Source organism: Mandrillus leucophaeus, unplaced genomic scaffold (genome assembly GCF_000951045.1).
Source record: "Mandrillus leucophaeus isolate KB7577 unplaced genomic scaffold, Mleu.le_1.0 Scaffold18, whole genome shotgun sequence".
Classification (NCBI taxonomy): domain Eukaryota; kingdom Metazoa; phylum Chordata; class Mammalia; order Primates; family Cercopithecidae; genus Mandrillus; species Mandrillus leucophaeus.
This window is the reverse complement of record NW_012101809.1, coordinates 3,038,411-3,055,093: the sequence shown is the minus strand read 5'-3', so window position 1 is coordinate 3,055,093 and position 16,683 is coordinate 3,038,411. Positions and strand designations below refer to the sequence as shown.

The 16,683-nt window shown below is 50.1% G+C and overlaps 2 protein-coding genes and 1 long non-coding RNA gene across 13 annotated transcripts in view; 2 read left to right on the top strand and 1 right to left on the bottom strand.

Moving 5' to 3' along the window:
- The window catches only part of KCNIP2 (Kv channel interacting protein 2), a 19,731-nt gene extending 15,037 nt beyond the window's left edge, over positions 1–4,694 (top strand). For 4 of the 9 annotated variants that reach the window (XM_011977438.1, XM_011977435.1, XM_011977437.1 and 1 more), the window contains 7 exons: positions 1,472–1,596; positions 1,975–2,044; positions 2,212–2,282; positions 2,413–2,520; positions 2,678–2,782; positions 2,918–2,980; positions 3,269–4,694. In XM_011977438.1, the coding sequence (XP_011832828.1) occupies positions 1,472–1,596; positions 1,975–2,044; positions 2,212–2,282; positions 2,413–2,520; positions 2,678–2,782; positions 2,918–2,980; positions 3,269–3,316 (590 nt within the window). In that variant the 3' untranslated portion in view covers positions 3,317–4,694. Of the gene's footprint in view, positions 1–746; positions 846–1,471; positions 1,597–1,974; positions 2,045–2,211; positions 2,283–2,412; positions 2,521–2,677; positions 2,783–2,917; positions 3,029–3,268 lie in introns of those variants that run through there. The other 5 variants (XM_011977434.1, XM_011977433.1, XM_011977440.1 and 2 more) reach the window with 5 other exon arrangements.
- On the bottom strand, positions 1,784–12,265 carry LOC105537771. The gene is made up of 3 exons (XR_001005774.1): positions 11,800–12,265; positions 2,732–2,811; positions 1,784–2,490 (listed from the first exon to the last, which is right to left on the bottom strand). It is a non-coding gene; the product is annotated as an uncharacterized LOC105537771 (long non-coding RNA).
- A 75-nt stretch (positions 12,266–12,340) lies between these two features.
- Positions 12,341–16,683, top strand: part of MGEA5 (meningioma expressed antigen 5 (hyaluronidase)) — a 35,687-nt gene continuing 31,344 nt past the window's right edge. For all 3 annotated transcript variants that reach the window (XM_011977444.1, XM_011977443.1, XM_011977442.1), the window contains exon 1: positions 12,341–13,219. In XM_011977444.1, coding sequence (XP_011832834.1) covers positions 12,448–13,219 — 772 coding nt within the window. In that variant the 5' untranslated portion in view covers positions 12,341–12,447. The remainder of the gene's footprint in view (positions 13,220–16,683) is intronic.

The window sequence follows — 16,683 nt, the reverse complement described above, 5'->3', positions numbered from 1 at the left end:
AGTGACTTGGTGCGTGGTGGGGGCGGGGGGTGGGTGCTGGCTGGGCTGCAGCATAAGGGGGCGTGGCTGCCGTGCTCATTTGCGACTGAAGCTAGCGTGTGTGGGCGTGGTCAGTTGGGGGCGGGGCCCGAACGTGTGTGGGTGTCACTGCTCCCGCAAAGCTGTGGGACCCGAGAGTGTGGGTGTGACCAGTGTGACCGGGCTGAGGCCTGAGCCTGTGTAGCTGTGGCGAGACCAGGCGACCGTGAGGGTCCGTATGTGGCTTAGCTGGGTTAGTGTCTTCAACTCCGTGCGGCCGCCCCCTTCCCCACTGTATTTTGGAACTCTAATGTGTGTTGCCTATGCCCCGACAGGATGGTGACAGGTGTAGAGGATGGCGCCTGCCCTCCTTCAGACACCAGGGTATTTGGGTTTTCTATCCCAGCCTGGTCCCCTGCTGAGTGATCTCGAGTTGAGTGACCTCGCTTTGTCTCTAGGTCTCCGTTTCCTTAGTTGGGCCTTGCCTACCTCATAGGATCATACTGCATTTTGCAAACCATAAAGGCCTGCCTTGTAGTTATTTGAGCGTGCTGTTGTGTTGGACATAGATGGGTCCCACACGTGGGTCGGAAAAGGACAGGCGTGAGTCCCGCAAGCTTGTGTGCATGGGTCCGTTTCGTGTGTGTCTGTGCTGGTTGAGTGTGCCTTCGCGCGGGCTGGGGTGTGAGGTTTGCTCTGAGTGTGAGGGGCCAGGTGTGTGTCTGCAGTTGGCCGGGTCTTCCGCTTTCTCGGTGACAGTTCGCTCCCTTCAGCATTAGCCGCCCCAGCCTCCCTCCGCCCCCACAGACCCCGCCTGCTGGACCCAGGTGACTTACGCTCCTGGTGGGGGCGGGGCGGGGCGGGGCAGGGCGGCTTTGCCATCTTGGGGTGGGGGGGCTCTTGCCTGGGGGCTGGATATTGGGGCCGGGGCGGGACTGAGTTGGGGTCGGGGGTGGGGTCTGGATGTAGGTTGGCTGAGCTGGGCGGGGCATGGCTTAGGCATGGCTGGGATAGATGGGGCTGGGCTGGGCGAGGGGAGGGGGTTGGGCGGGGCAAGGCCGGGGCTGGGCGGATCTGAGTTGGTCCTCGAAGGCCGGAGCTCCGACCCTTAGACGCCCCCTCTTGAACGCGCTTTTCCCACTCCTCCCTTTCTGAAACGAAGATGCAGCTGGGGGCCTTCCCCTCCAAACAGGGATCCAGGGCCCAGGGGCGAGCACTGAGTCGGATCGCCGGCTCTGGGGCCAGGCCAGGCCTTGAACTGCTGATAGACCTCGAAGATAGCCAGCATCTTTTCTCCTTGCCTCAGTGTTCTCGGCTCGGGGCCTAGGGAACTGGCAGCCTGGTCTCTAGCATCGGATGGGACCGGGGGCGGGGAGGGGGTGAATGGGTCAGTGATTTGAAGATGGGTCGCGGAGGCCGGGCCTGAGGCGCAGCTGTCCTCACCGCTCCGCAGACAGCGTGGAGGATGAATTTGAATTGTCCACCGTGTGTCACCGGCCTGAGGGTCTGGAGCAGCTGCAGGAGCAAACCAAATTCACGCGCAAGGAGTTGCAGGTCCTGTACCGGGGCTTCAAGAACGTGAGTGCAAGGCGAGGCCAAACTCAGGGTGGGAACAGGAGGACCCAAGCCGGTCCACAGCTTCCCAGAAAGCATGGCTTGGATGCTTGAGGTGCTGGGTGGAAGGGAGGCAAGGCCCTGAGACTGAACTTCTAGCTGGCGGTTCTGGGGCGGGGCCGGAACGGAAGCGGCGCCTGTAGACTGTCAGTTTCGTTCCATGTTTTTTATTTGTGCACTGGGAAAGAAGTCTTGCCTCCCATCACATGAGCCACGTGGTGAGTCCTCTGGAGGCTTGAAGATTATCCCCCTCCCTGGGAGTCTTGGGCCATGGAGGGTGGGGGTGGTGAATGGAAGGGGATTTTGTCTCTGCCCTCAGCCTGGTGCCCTCTCTCCTTCCAGGAATGTCCGAGCGGAATTGTCAATGAGGAGAACTTCAAGCAAATTTACTCCCAGTTCTTTCCTCAAGGAGGTGAGGGGACAAGGCGCAAAGGGCAGCAGCTGTCCTTCTCTAGGCTGAGGGAGGGAGGGATTCTGGAGGGGCTGGGAATGCCAAGGTGATGGGGGGTATGGGGAGCTCCATAGAAGGAGGAAGTCCTCTCCTGTGTGGAAGCCAACTTCTCCACACTCACCCTGCAGACTCCAGCACCTATGCCACTTTTCTCTTCAATGCCTTTGACACCAACCATGATGGCTCGGTCAGTTTTGAGGTGAGCTGGGCGAGGTGGGCCAGGGAAGCCTGTTTCCTGGACTTCAGGGCCAGGATTTCCAGGCCAAACCCAGGGAAGGGGTTGGGTGAAGAGTACCTGAAGACACAGCTCCCTCCTGCCTCCTTCCCAGGACTTTGTGGCTGGTTTGTCCGTGATTCTTCGGGGAACTGTAGATGACAGGCTTAATTGGGCCTTCAACTTGTATGACCTCAACAAGGACGGCTGCATCACCAAGGAGGTGCAGGGCAACTGAAGGGCTGGGGGGCTGTGGCACTGATGGGGGTGGTGTGCAGAGGGTGATGGGAGGGAAATATGACCCATATATGCCCACAAGCAAGGGATCAAGGGAGGCTGGAGGCTCTGAGGAAGCATCCTCTTCTCTCTTGGCCTAACAGGAAATGCTTGACATCATGAAGTCCATCTATGACATGATGGGCAAGTACACATACCCTGCACTCCGGGAGGAGGCCCCAAGGGAACATGTGGAGAACTTCTTCCAGGTAGTTGGGACTGGGTAGGCTGGAGGGCCCTGGAGTGAAGAGAAGGAGACCAAGAACCAGCAGGGAACTCACCTGACTTCTGTCTGCCTCTCTTGCCATCCCTCCTGTTCTCCCTGCCTGACCACCTTCTTGCAGAAGATGGACAGAAACAAGGATGGCGTGGTGACCATTGAGGAATTCATTGAGTCTTGTCAAAAGGTACAGCTCCCTGCTCTCGACATTACCCTGACCTGGACTCAGGCCTGATTTAGTAATGTAGGGAAAAACTTCTTTGGGCAGAATACCACCTCCCCATCTCACCCCCACATTTCAATCCTATTCCTTTGTGGGAGGCTTACCCCTTCCCTACCTCAGGTCTCTCTGGGCATCTCCTTCCTCTGTGCCTTTGAATGTCCCCATCTGTGACTCAGTGTCCCTCTCCCTGTCTCTGATAAGCTCCTTCTCTTTCTGTCTCTTCAATCTGCCTCGCTCACACCATGGCCACAGGATGAGAACATCATGAGGTCCATGCAACTCTTTGACAATGTCATCTAGCCCCCAGGAGAGGGGGTCAGTGTTTCCTGGGGGGACCATGCTCTAACCCTAGTCCAGGTGGACCTCACCCTTCTCTTCCCAGGTCTATCCTTGTCCTAGGCCTCCCTGGGGGCTGGAGGGATCCAAGAGCTTGGGGATTCAGTAGTCCAGATCTCTGGAGCTGAAGGGGCCAGAGAGTGGGCAGAGTGCATCTTGGGGGGTGTTCCCAACTCCCACCAGCTCTCACCCGCTTCCTGCCTGACACCCAGTGTTGAGAGTGCCCCTCCTGTAGGAACTGAGTGGTTCCCCACCTCCTACCCCCACTCTAGAAACACACTAGACAGATGTCTCCTGCTATGGTGCTTCCCCCATCCCTGACTTCATAAACATTTCCCCTAAAACTCCCTTCTCAGAGAGAATGCTCCATTCTTGGCACTGGCTGGCTTCTCAGACCAGCCTTTGAGAGCCCTGTGGGCGGGGGACAAGAATGTATAGGGGAGAAATCTTGGGCCTGAGTCAATGGATAGGTCCTAGGAGGTGGCTGAGGTTGAGAATAGAAAGGCCTGGACACAATGTGATTGCTCAGGCATACCAGGTTATAGCTCCAAGTTCCACAGGTCTGCTACCACAGGCCATCAAAATATAAGTTTCCAGGCTTTGCAGAAGACCTTGTCTCCTTGGAAATGCCCCAGAAATTTTCCATACCCTCCTTGATATCCATGGAGAGCCTGGGGCTAGATATCTGGCATATCCCTGGCATTGCTTCCTCTCCTTCCTTCCTGCATGTGTTGGTGGTGGTTGTGGCAGGGGAATGTGGATAGGAGATGTCCTGGCTGATGCCTGCCAAAGTTTCATCCCACCCTCCCTGCTCATCGTCCCTGTTTTGAGGGCTGTGACTTGAGTTTTTGTTTCCCATGTTCTCTATAGACTTGGGACCTTCCTGAACTTGGGGCCTATCACTCCCCACAGTGGATGCCTTAGAAGGGAGAGGGAAGGAGGGAGGCAGGCATAGCATCTGAACCCAGTGTGGGGGCATTCACTAGGATCTTCAATCAACCCGGGCTCTCCCCAACCCCCCAGATAACCTCCTCAGTTCCCTAGAGTCTCCTCTTGCTCTACTCAATCTACCCAGAGATGCCCCTTAGCACACTCAGAGGGCAGGGACCATAGGACCCAGGTTCCAACCCCATTGTCAGCACCCCAGCCATGCTGCCATCCTTTAGCACACCTGCTCGTCCCATTCAGCTTACCCTCCCAGTCGGCCAGAATCTGAGGGGAGGGCCCCCAGAGAGCCCCCTTCCCCATCAGAAGACTGTTGACTGCTTTGCATTTTGGGCTCTTCTATATATTTTGTAAAATAAGAACTATACCAGATCTAATAAAACACAATGGCTATGCACAGGCTGCCGTCTCTGCCTTTTGTCCCTCCCACCTACAAATACTACACAACCCCTAACTCATGCACCTGCAGCCTTTTAGATCCCCAAGAAAGTGGCTTTCTTTTCCATAGTTGGCCATACCTTGGCATGAGACTGAGACATAGGCTCTGGAATGGTTGGAAACCCACCGAACCTCAGGCCCCCACATGAATCTCCCTCCCATACAGCCTGAGAGGAGACAAGGAAGGAAGGACAGGACACTGATGTCCCAAAGACTGTGCCAAGCAAGCTGTTTTTTAGCTGACAGTCTTACAAGTTGAATCACAGATTTCTAATTTACAGACTTTTTAGTTAATCTCAAAGTGCTTTCTTTTGAGGGGGCTCCCTTTACTTTTTTTCTTTTTTTTTTTTTTTTGAGACGGAGTCTCGCTCTGCCACCCAGGCTGGAGTGCAATGGCCGGATCTCAGCTCACTGCAAGCTCCGCCTCCCGGGTTCACGCCATTCTCCTGCCTCAGCCTCCCAAGTAGCTGGGACTACAGGCACCCGCCACCATGCCCGGCTAGTTTTTTGTATTTTTTAGTAGAGACGGGGTTTCACCGTGTTAGCCAGGATGGTCTCAATCTCCTGACCTCGTGATCCACCCGTCTCGGCCTCCCAAAGTGCTGGGATTACAGGCTTGAGCCACCGCGCCCGGCCCCTTTACTTTTTTTCTTCTTCTTCTTCTTTTTTTTTTTTTTTGAGACGGAATCTCTCTCTTTCGCCCAGGCTAGAGTGCAGTGGCCAGATCTCGGCTTTACTGCAGCCTCCGCTTCCTGGGTTCAAGCAATTCTCCTGCGTCAGCTTCCCGAACAGCTGGGATTACAGGCGTGCGCTGCTATGCCCGGCTTATTTTTGTATTTTTAGTAGAGACAGAGTTTTCGCCATGGTGGCCAGGCTGGTGTCGAACTCCTGACCTCATGTGATCTGCCTGCCTGTGCATCCCAAAGTGCTGGTTCCAGGCGTGAGCCACCGTGCACAGCCCCTCCCTCTAGTTTCTAATGAAAGTTCCTTTGTGTCAACATTCCAACCTTGCCTCCAGTATAGATAAATATTTTTTTGTGTCCATACCCCAGCCAGGAATGATGGGGGAATGAGATGGAGTGGACCCAGCGCAGGTCACCATGAGGCAGATGGCACAAAGGATGACACGGACTTTGTGTGTTCCCACTCTTTCTTTATTCTGTGTTCTGCTCCTGCAGAGGGACCCACCAATGGTAGGTTCCTCTCCTCCTTTCTCTGGGTCACCATTATGTGGTGACTAAATTTCACCATCCATAGGGGAGTATCAGGCCTTCTCCTCCCTCATGACAAAGTCAAGGGGAGGGATATGTTGTCCAAGAAGCAAAAACTCACTTTTAGCGTCCATTGTTTTATCATCTGTGTTCCCTGCTTATATCATCAAAGAGCCATCTGCTCCTTGGGTCCTTGGGTTTCTTTGAGTCGTCAGCATAAAGATCTGATAAAAGCTGTGGGCCCATTATCGAGAAGAAAAAAAAAATGCAAGAATTCCCATGCATTTTTGTATCCCTTTAGCTCATCTAAGGGTCCTAAGTTAAGAACCTGTGATCTAGAGTGAGTGCAGCGGCTCATGCCTGTAATCCCAGCACTTTGGAAGGCTGAGGTGGGTGGATCACTTGAGGTCAGGAGTTCAAGACCAGTCTGGCCAACATAGTGAAACCCAGTCTCTACTAAAAATACAAAATTAGCTGGGCATGGTGGCACATGCTTGTAATCCCAGCTGCTTGGGAGGCTGAGGCCAGAGAATCACCTGAAGTGGAAAGCGGAGGTTGCAGTGAGCCGAGATGGCACCACTGCACTCCAGCCTGGGCAATAAAGTGAGACTCTGTCTCAAAAAAAAAAAAAAAAAAAGAACATGTGATCTAGTCTAACTCTCCATTTTGTAGAAGAAGCAGGCTCAGAGAAGGGAGACTTGCTCAAGGTCACTCAGTGAGTTTGTAGCAGGACTGAGACTAGACTCAATCCCTCAAGTCTGTCAGCAGTGGCCTTTGGGCACAGTAAAGAGTCATATGTGGGCTGGGTGTGGTGGCTCACGCCTGCAATCCCAGCACTTTGGGAGGCTGAGGCGGGCGGATCGCAAGGTCAGGAGATCCAGACCATCCTGGCTAACATGGTGAAACCCTGTCTCTACTAAAAATACAAAAAATTAGCCAGGTGTGGTGGTGGGCGCCTATAGTCCCAGCTACTTGGGAGGCTGAGGCAAGAGAATGGTGTGAACCCGGGAGGCAGAGCCGGCAGTGAGCTGAGATTGATTGCGCCACTGCGCTCCAGCCTGGGCGACAGAGCGAGACTCCGTCTCAAAAAAAAAAAAAAAAAGAGTTGTATGTGAAGGGTTGGATGCTGTGCATGTTATGCATAATCCAAGCAAAGGATTGTGCAGGCTGTGACAGGCTCTCATGATGCCTTCTGCTTTTCCTTTATGGCACTTCTCAGTTTGTAACCATATACTTACTTGGGTAATTATTTACTTGTCTTCTCCTATACACTGTAAGTTCCTGAGGGCTCCCTGAGTGCCTGGACTAGGGTTTTTTTCTTCACCATCTTATTCTTGAGGCCTGGCACATAATAGGCCTTCAGTAAATAATACTGGATGAAAGGACATGGTGAATGTGTGTATACAATTACATAGGTATGGAGACACTTGTTTTTCTTTTGTTTGAGACTGGGTCTCACAATCTCAGCTCACTGCAACCTCTACCTCCCAGGTCTAGGTGATCCTCCCACCCCAGGCTCCCAAGTAGCTGGGACCACAGGTGCACACCACTATGCCTGGCTAATTTTTTGCATTTTTGGTAGAGACAGAGTTTCACCACATTGCTCAGGCTGGTCTCGAACTTCTGAGCTCAAGCAATTTGCCCACCTCTGCCTCCCAAAGTGCTGAGATTACAGGTGTGAGCCATGCCTGGCCCAGTTTCCATTTTCGAAGGTAGATTCAAGTTTAGTGGAATTGAAGCAGAGAACTGCTAGTAAGCTGAGAAGTGCCCCAGAGCCCAAGCCTACAGATGAGATCCAGAAAAAAACAGTAGGTTGGCATTCAGATTGTCGCCCAGGCTGGAGTACAGTAGAGTGATCTCTGCTCACTGCAACCTCCGCCTTCCGGGTTCAAGCGATTCCCCTGCCTCAGCCTCCGAGTAGCTGGGATTATAAGCACATGCCGCCATGCCCGGCTAATTTTTATATTTTTAGTAGAGATGGGGTTTCGCCATATTGGTCAGGCTGGTCTCAAACTCCTGACCTCAGGCGATCCACCCGCCTCAGCCTCCTAAAGTGCTGGGATTACAGGTGTGAGCCACCACGCCAGCTTCAGGTTATTTCATCTTGGCCATTGGTTGGGTTCTGAATGTTGTCAGCTGCTCCATCTCAAAACACTCTCCTTTCTTGCCTTCCAGTATTTCCTACTCTCCTGGTTTTCCTCAGGCCCTTCTGGCTACTCCTTCTTAGCCCTCCCTTATAGACTCATCCTTCTCAACTTGAATTTTAAATCTTAGGCCCCACAGCTCAGACCTAAGCCTCTTTTCCAAACCACCCCTAATCCCATGGCTTTAAACACCATCGATATGCAGAGGCTCCTAAGTTTATATCCCCAGAACTCTCTCTTCTGAAATCTAAAACCTATCTATCCAATTGCCTTTTTTTTTTTTTTTTTTTTTTTCCCCTGTCATCCAGGCGGGAGTACAGTGGTGCAATCATAGCTCACTGCAGCCTCAAACTCCTGGGCTCCAGTGATCCTCCCACCTCAGCCTCCAGAGTAACTAGGACTACAAGTGTGTGCCACCCACACCCCACTAATGTTTTAATTTTTTGTAGAGATGGGGTCTTACTATGTTGCCCAGGTTGCTCTTTAACTCCTGGGCTCAAGTGATCCTCCTCTAGTCTCAGCTTCCCAAAGTGCTGAGATTACAAGAATGAGCCACCGTGCCTAGTCCAATTGCCTATTTGATATATTAATGTGGATCTGTAATGGTTAAACTTAACATGTTCAAAATGGAGCTTAGATTCATGCCTTTCCAGTCTTTCCCATCTCAGTAAATGATACCAACATTCATCTAGTTGCTCAGGTCAAAATTTAGAAGTCTTCATTTCTTCCTCTCCTTCATTCTCCCTCCACCCCCATTTAATCAATCACCAATTCCACCACCAAAGGTACACCACCTCTCTCTGTCTCTGATGCTGTTTCCTAGCCCAAGCCACTATCACTACTCACCTAAATTACTCCTTCCTATTTGTGCGTCTGAAGTAGCTCCTTGATGCAGTTGGTAGGTTTCTTCCCTTCATAGCCCTTACCACAAACTGTGAGTTCCTATGTGTGTACTGAATTTGTTATTGTCTGGTTCTCCAAACAGAATGTAAAATCTGTGAGGGCAGGGTCCTCTCTCATTCATTCCACAAATATTCATCATAGGTCTACTAAGCACTGTTTACTGTTGTAGGTGTTGGGGGTGGGTGGGGAGAGGTGTGGTATGGTGAGAAAGTGTACAGCAGTTATGTGGCAAGAACCACTCTTCAAATTTGAGGGACACAGAAATGGGGCCAACCTTCCCTATGAGACTGGACTGTGGAAAGTAGGAGAAATCGTGGCTACTGACTTGCTGGCGGTCGCCATGGGATGAGATGTAAGGCAAAGAGGAAAATGTCATGAGACTAAGGACATCAGCCAGAATGACAGCCCCCAAATCTCCTGTCAACCTATAAGGAAGAAGCTGAGGCAAAATGACTACAAGTAGAGAGTTTATTATAAGCTTCAGGATTGCAACCCAGGAGCATAGATTCAAGCTGCCCTAAATAGACACTCTGATTAGTAGCAGTTACAAGTGGATTTTTATAGGAAAAGAAGAGGCAGTTCCTGAGTTATTTACCAAGAATTTACATTAAAATAACATAAGCTATTGACTGACTATATATTGTTCAACTATAGGGTATGTGTTAGAGTGTCCAGTACAACATTATTAGGTTAATTTATAGCTACTTGTGTGGCAACAGCAAGCAGTGTCAAGAGATGATTACTTAGCTCAAAGGAGGGAGGTGTAGGATGTGATCCTGTCATTTTATTCCTTTTTTTTTTTTTTTTTTGAGACCGAGTCTCACTCTGTTACCCTGGCTGGAGGGCAGTGGCACAATCTTGACTCACTGCAACCTCTGCCTCCCAGGTTCAAGTGATTTTCCTGCCTCAGCCTCCCAAATCGTTGGGATTACAGGCACGCACCACCACGCCCAGCTATTGTTTGTAGTTTTAGTAGAGACGAGGTTTCAACATGATGGCCAGGCTATTCTCCTGACTTTCTGCCTGCCTTGGCCTCCCAAAGTGCTGGGATTACAGGCGTGAGCCACTGAGCCTGGCTGATTCTGTCACTGTAATGCCTCGCTGGGCCTATTTATTTTTAATTTTTAAAGGTTTATTTATAGGGCGGGCGTGGTGGCTCAAGCCTGTAATCCCAGCACTTTGGGAGGCCAAGACGGGTGGATCACGAGGTCAGGAGATCGAGACCATCCTGGCTAACGTGGTGAAACCCCATCTCTACTAAAAAAAAAAAAATACAAAAAACGAGCCGGCCGAGGTGGCGGGCACGTGTAGTCCCAGCTACTGGAGAGGCTGAGGCAGGAGAATGGTGTAAACTCGGGAAGCGGAGCTTGCAGTGAGCTGAGATCCAGCCACTACACTCCAGCCTGGGCGAAAGAGCAAGACTCCGTCTCAAAAAAAAAAAAATTTATTTATTTTTTAATTTTTAAATTTTTTTTTTTTTTTTAAGAGGCAGGGTCTTGTTCTGTGGCTCAGGCTGGAGTGCAATGGTGAGATCCTAGCACTACAAGTACACATCACTATGCCTGGCTTTTTTTTTTCTTTTTGAGATGGAGTTTAGCTTTTGTTGCCCAGGTTGGAGTGCAATGGCACTATCTCGGCTCACAGCAACCCTGGTTCAAGTGATTCTCCTGCCAGGCATCTGCCACCATGCCCAGCTAATTTTGTATTTTTAGTAGAAACGGGGTTTCTTCATGTTGGTCAGGCTGGTCTTGAACACCCGACCTCAGGTGATCCATCTGCCTCAGCCTCCCAAAGTGCTGGGATTACAGGCGTGAGCCACCACGCCCGCTGTATTTTTATATTTTTCTAGAGACTGTGTCTGGCAATATTGCCCAGGCTGGTTGCAAACACCAACATTGCACCCAGCCATCTGGGCCTGATAATTTAAGAGGACTCACATTTCTCAGATAAAGCTTCTTTTCGGCCAGGTGAGGTGGCACATGTCTGTAATCCCAGCAGTTTGGGAGGCTGAGACTGGAGGATCACCTGAGCCCAGGAGTTCGAGACCAGCTCAGGCAAGATGTTGAGAGCCCTGTCTCTACCAAAAATGAACAAATTAAATGAGTGTGGTGTCGGGCACTCACCTATAGTCCCAGCTACTCGGGATGGCTGAGGCAGGAAGATCCCTTGAGAACCCAGGAATTCAATACTTAAGCTATGATTGCACCAGCCTGGGTGGCAAAAGTGAGACCTCTTATCTTACAAAAAAAAAAGTTGTGTTCTCAACCCCAACGGACCACAATATCCAGTGAAGCTGCTATGGCCCCTAACTCTCAGCACAGGAGGTTCCTTAAGAAAATGCTTGGCCGGGCGCGGTGGCTCACGCCTGTAATCCTGGGCGACAGTGAAACTCCGTCTCAAAAAACAAACAAAAAACGCTTGCTCCTAACCCCCATCTCAACAATCCAGGATTGAAAAGAAGAGGGACCATGAAAGTCCCTGAAACTACAAGTTGGGCTACGGCTAGAGGAGGTAAATATCAGACTGAAGTGTAAGATGGACATTACTAAGTCTTAATCATCATTTCATGTTTATACCTCACAGGCTGAGACAGATTTCTCAAGCAACATAAACGTAAAGTGCATTAGGACAGGACTACAAGAGAGCTCTGAGAACATACAGCGAGGAGACCCAAACCCATCTAGGGCTCAGGGAAGGCTTCCCAAGGAAGCGATGCCCATGCTGAGGCCCAAGGGATCTCATGCCCCACTGCACACACCGCGCGCTCCCCATTCCCAAACGAGGCAGGCTTTTCATGCCTCCCTACCTTTGGACTCTGCTGTTCGTTCCACTTTCTTGGAGTACTGTCTTCCCTCCCCTCCTGCTCAGTAAAGCTAACTTCACATCCTTTATAATCCAGCTGAAAAGTGAAGCCATGCCCACGGCCTCTCCCCAAAGGAGGAGTGAGTATCACCTGTTCTGAGCTCCAAAGTTCTTGGGGACACCTTGTGGGAACTGCGTGTGTGGTGGCTTGTCTCCACCACCGTACTGTGAGCTCATAGTGTTCCTAGAGCCCAGCACCAGGCAAGCTCTATAGATGTCTACTGAATGAAGCAATGAACGAATGATTTCATTTGAAATGGGATTAGGGGAAAATGATTCAAGGCAGAGGGGTGAGCTGAGCTCCTTGGAATGGTGTCTTTACCGAACCAAGCCTGGGTCAGGCAGATGTAATGAGCCCACATATTACAAGAATCTCCATAGAAAGTAGGTCAGTTCTTTCCTATCTCTTTAAGAACGAGAAGCCGCGGTTCCGCGCCTGCGCACTGAGAGAGTAAACACCTCTCCTTTTCACCTTCCCCCCTTCTCCCTATTGCCCCAACCCGCCGCAGCCTCCTCCCATACGCCCCTCCTTCGGGCCGGGTAATGGTCCGTCCCAGGGTGTCAGGCTTGTTCCGGAGGGTGGCAAGCAGAAATGGTACATTCCACTGCCTTCATTACCTTCTGCTTTTCGCGTCTCCTCTGTTCTATTTCCCCCTACCTAGAGGAGCTTAATAGGCTAGCCCCAAAAAAGGCGGGGGAGCCGGGCGGAGGGGACCGGTCTGAGCCGGTCTGCAGCGCAAGCGCAGTGCGGATAAACAGGAAGCGGGCGGTGGAGGCAGCAGCAGAGAGCTCGGGGCTTCGGGGGGAAACAGCAGAAGAACTAAGATTAACTGGAGGGCAGCAGAGGCTGAGAACGAGGACGGGAGCCTTGGCCGTCTTCTTCCAGCGAACGAGAGGTCACAGCCTCGCTCTCCGCTTAGGCTTCTGGCGCCCCAGCTTAAAGCTGAGGCTGCGGCTGACAAAGGGCTCGCGCCGGTGCCGCCGCCCTTTTCATCCGGGCATTCGGGTCCCTGCGGAGAGGGAGGGGGAAGGGCAGAGGGGGAGGGGAAGGAGCCAGAGGGGCGCACACTTGGAGCTGAAGCCCTCTCCAGGGCTCCGGGCCTGTGGCCCAACGGACGGAGGCCGAGGAGGACCCGCAGAGGTGGCGGCGGCCGGGGGCAGGAGGATGGTGCAGAAGGAGAGTCAAGCGACGCTGGAGGAGCGGGAGAGCGAGCTCAGCTCCAACCCTGCCGCCTCTGCGGGGGCATCGCTGGAGCCGCCGGCAGCTCCGGCACCCGGAGAAGACAACCCCGCCGGGGCTGGGGTAGCGGCGGTGGCCGGGGCTGCAGGAGGAGCTCGGCGATTCCTGTGTGGCGTGGTGGAAGGTGAGCGCCCTCCTTTCCGCCCCGCCTTGGCACTGACACGTTCTGTCCTCGGGAGGAGGGTGGTGGCGGGGCTTTTGGAGGCTGTAGAAGTCTGGAAAGCCTTTGGGTCTGAAATGTGGCCCTGCTAAAGCGTGGGGGAGAGACGAGATGTTGGGCCGAATCTTCTCGCACGTCCTTAGACGGCGTCGAATTCCCCCCGGCCACTCACAAGCCTGACCCCACCCGTCTTGGGCTTGGAGCCAAGTCAGCTCCTAAGGAGACGGTGGTTAGGAGCCTGGTGCTCTGTTAGCCTCTGAGTTCTACTTTCTACCTTGGGATCTTATTCCCTAGGGTTGTCTGCGTTCCATTGAAAAAATGTGTATAGTTCCTCTGTCACCACCTTTTGTGGAAAATCGACCCACATTGACGTGCTTGTACTTCTGGAGTGAAGAGAAGCACGGTTGGCCTATAGTATTTCAAGTTCCACTTTGCTTAGAATATTTTTGTTGCTTCTCCCTACCCCCGCAAAGATTCATTTGCAACTTAGAAAATTACCCTCTTTCCCAGCTACTGTACTTTGCTGTCGAGGGATGAAGCTTTGGCTTTAATCACCGATTCTCAAAGTGTCTGAGATGCATAATTTGAATTTAGTGACCGCAGAAATGGCGTTAAAAATGCCCTTCTCCCCTTTTTTCCCGTTTACAGTCGAAAAGAATGATGGACTTTTTTGGTAGTGAGAGAAAATTACCAGATGCTTGTTTTCACAGTTTCTGGATAAGAATGGACAGATAGTCCACCTTGCAGCTCTATAGAGGCACGAATCGGTTACATTATTGCTCTTTCCACAATTACAGCGTATATTTGAATTTTCTGAAGTATTTTGGCCGACTCAGAGTTTCCTAGATGTTTGTTTTATATCTCTCTTGTATGTAATGGCGTGGATAAGGGTAAAAAAAAATATTTTAAAAACCAAAAAGGTATGGAAAAAGGATTGCTCTCGAGGTTGGGAACATCAGCTTTTCTATTTTTTTCACCTTATAAATTAGAGTATTTTGTGAAAAATGGGTGGTGGTGATGGTACAGACCATAACAGGCTACTTTGCTGCTACAGTAAGGCGTGAAAGAGTTCAGCGAAGTTAACTGTCCTGCGGAATTTGGGGGACTACAGAATCGAAAACTGCTGTATAGCAGTTTTCTACTATGTAGTGTTCATCAAAATGGACTACTATATAGTGTTCATCAAAAATGATTGCGTTGTGTGACTTATATCGATGTATTTATTGGCTTGAGTGCAGGGAGATTTTAGAGAAAGAATCTGGTTTTTGTTATCAAAGATCTTGGGGTGGGGATGAGAGAGTGCTGGGAAATTTCGGAACTAGACTGGAATGAGTGTAAGGAAACTTGCCAACCCATTATACCTTCAGTAGTAAAAGGAGAAAACTCATTTGGTTTAAATTGGTTTGTTTAGAATAGTATTAAAAGGCGATTCTTCCTATTTAAAGAACAGAGTTGTCTGCCATTCTGTCGTTTATTCCTCCTCCCTCCCTTGCCCTTGTATATTTTCTTAGTGGCTGAGCACCTGAACCATCACTGATTTTTTGTGTGTGTGTTTTGTTGTTGTTTTTGTTTTTTGGGGGGGAGGAGACAGAGTCTCGCTCTGTCGCCCAGGCTGGAGTGCAGTGGCACAATCTTGGCTCACTGCAACCTCCGCCTTCCGGGTTCAAGCAGTTCTCCTTCAGCTTCCCAAGTAGCTGGGACTACAGACGCAGGCCCGGCTAATTTTTTTGTATTTTAGTCGAAACAGGGGTTTCACCGTGTTGCCCAGGCTGGTCTCCACCTCCGGAGCTCAGGCAGTCCGCCCGCCTCGGTCTCCCAAAGTGCTAAGATTACAGGTGTGAACTACCTCTACCTTGCCTGGCTTGGCTTTTTTTTTTTTTTTTTACTTTTTGATACCTCTTGGTTGGCACCAGCCCTAAAATGAATGAGCATAGAAATACTATAGTTACTGCTAGGGTTTCTTTCTTGTTTTCTTTCCATCACAAAACTTTCTTGGTTTTTAACTCATACTTTAACAGCATTGCTTCCTCTTTGTGGTGCCAGTCAACCGAAACCATGAACCTGACTCTCAAAATAGCCAGGGTAGGGTTTCTAAAAATTAAAACGTTTAAGCTAGACATTTGAAAAGTCTTTTTTTATATTGGAACAACTCTGAAAGGATGTTTAATGCCTACTCCTTAAAAAAAAATGATAATGCTAAGTGCCGTAGGGATGCTAAAGACTTGTATAGATCTGCCTAATCAAGAATATTTTATATTGGCCGGGTGCGGTAGCTCGTGCCTGTAATCCCAGCACTTCGGGAGGCCGAGGCGGGCGGATCACGAGGTCAGGAGATCCAGACTAGCCTGGCCAACATGGCGAAACCCCGTCTCTACTAAAAATAGAAAAAATTAGCTGGGCATGGTTGCGGGCGCCTTTAATCCCAGCTACTCGGGAGGCAGAGACAGGAGAATCACTTGAACCCGGGAATTGAAGGCGTAGGTTGTATTGAACAGATATCGTGCCACTGCACTCCAGCCTGGGCGACAGAGCGAGATTCCGCCTCAAAAAAAAAAAAAAATTTTTATATCACTTGTGAGAGGGTAACATTAGATTGTCCAGATGAAAGTGCTACAGTTTTATACATTGGTATGTAATGAATTTTAATTTAATCTGTCATTGTCCTTTTTGTGGTGCAGAGGAGTCATTCTGCATAGAGGTTGGAGCTAAATATTCCAGAAATTTCTGTTCTAGACTAGTCTGTCATATAGACTGTGTGGGTTTATGTAGAACATTTTGTGTTCAGAATGCTTTTATTAACCTTCTTCATGGTACTCTTGAGAGGCTGTCCTTATCTCTTACTGATGATTAGACTGAGACAGGTGGAAAGTAAAGGTTAGACAAGATGTAAAGTGTGTTGTTTGAGCTGTGATAAGCACACTAGGGAGTTCTAGATACCAGTTTGATGCTTATTCAACAATTTAGGTCATCGGTCTGCAAGTTTGTTTTCAGCAGTTTGCATAACTAATATTTTGTTCTCTTATAGGATACTCTGGGGCAAGTCACATTCTTGAGTTTTCTGTGTTTATTCTTTCCATTTAGGACCAGAAGTAACATTCTTGAATTTTTATTTATTCAGACCTTTGCTCAGTAATTAAGATTGCTTGAGAGTTTGTTGTTTGGGCCAGTTAGGCTGTTGAATTTCTTGGGAATGTGGTTTCGGGCATTTTTTGATCCCTTTGATTATATCATTGTATTGGGAACTTTTTTTGAGAGATTGTTTTGCTCTGTCACCCAAGCTGGAATGCAGTGGTGACAATCTTGGCTCACCACAACGTCCACCTCCTGGGTTAAAGTGATTCTCCTGCCCTGGCCTCCCAAGTAGTTGGAACTCCAGTCCTGGCCAGGAACTTTTTTTAAAAAAAAAAAAAAAAAAAAAAAAAAAAAAA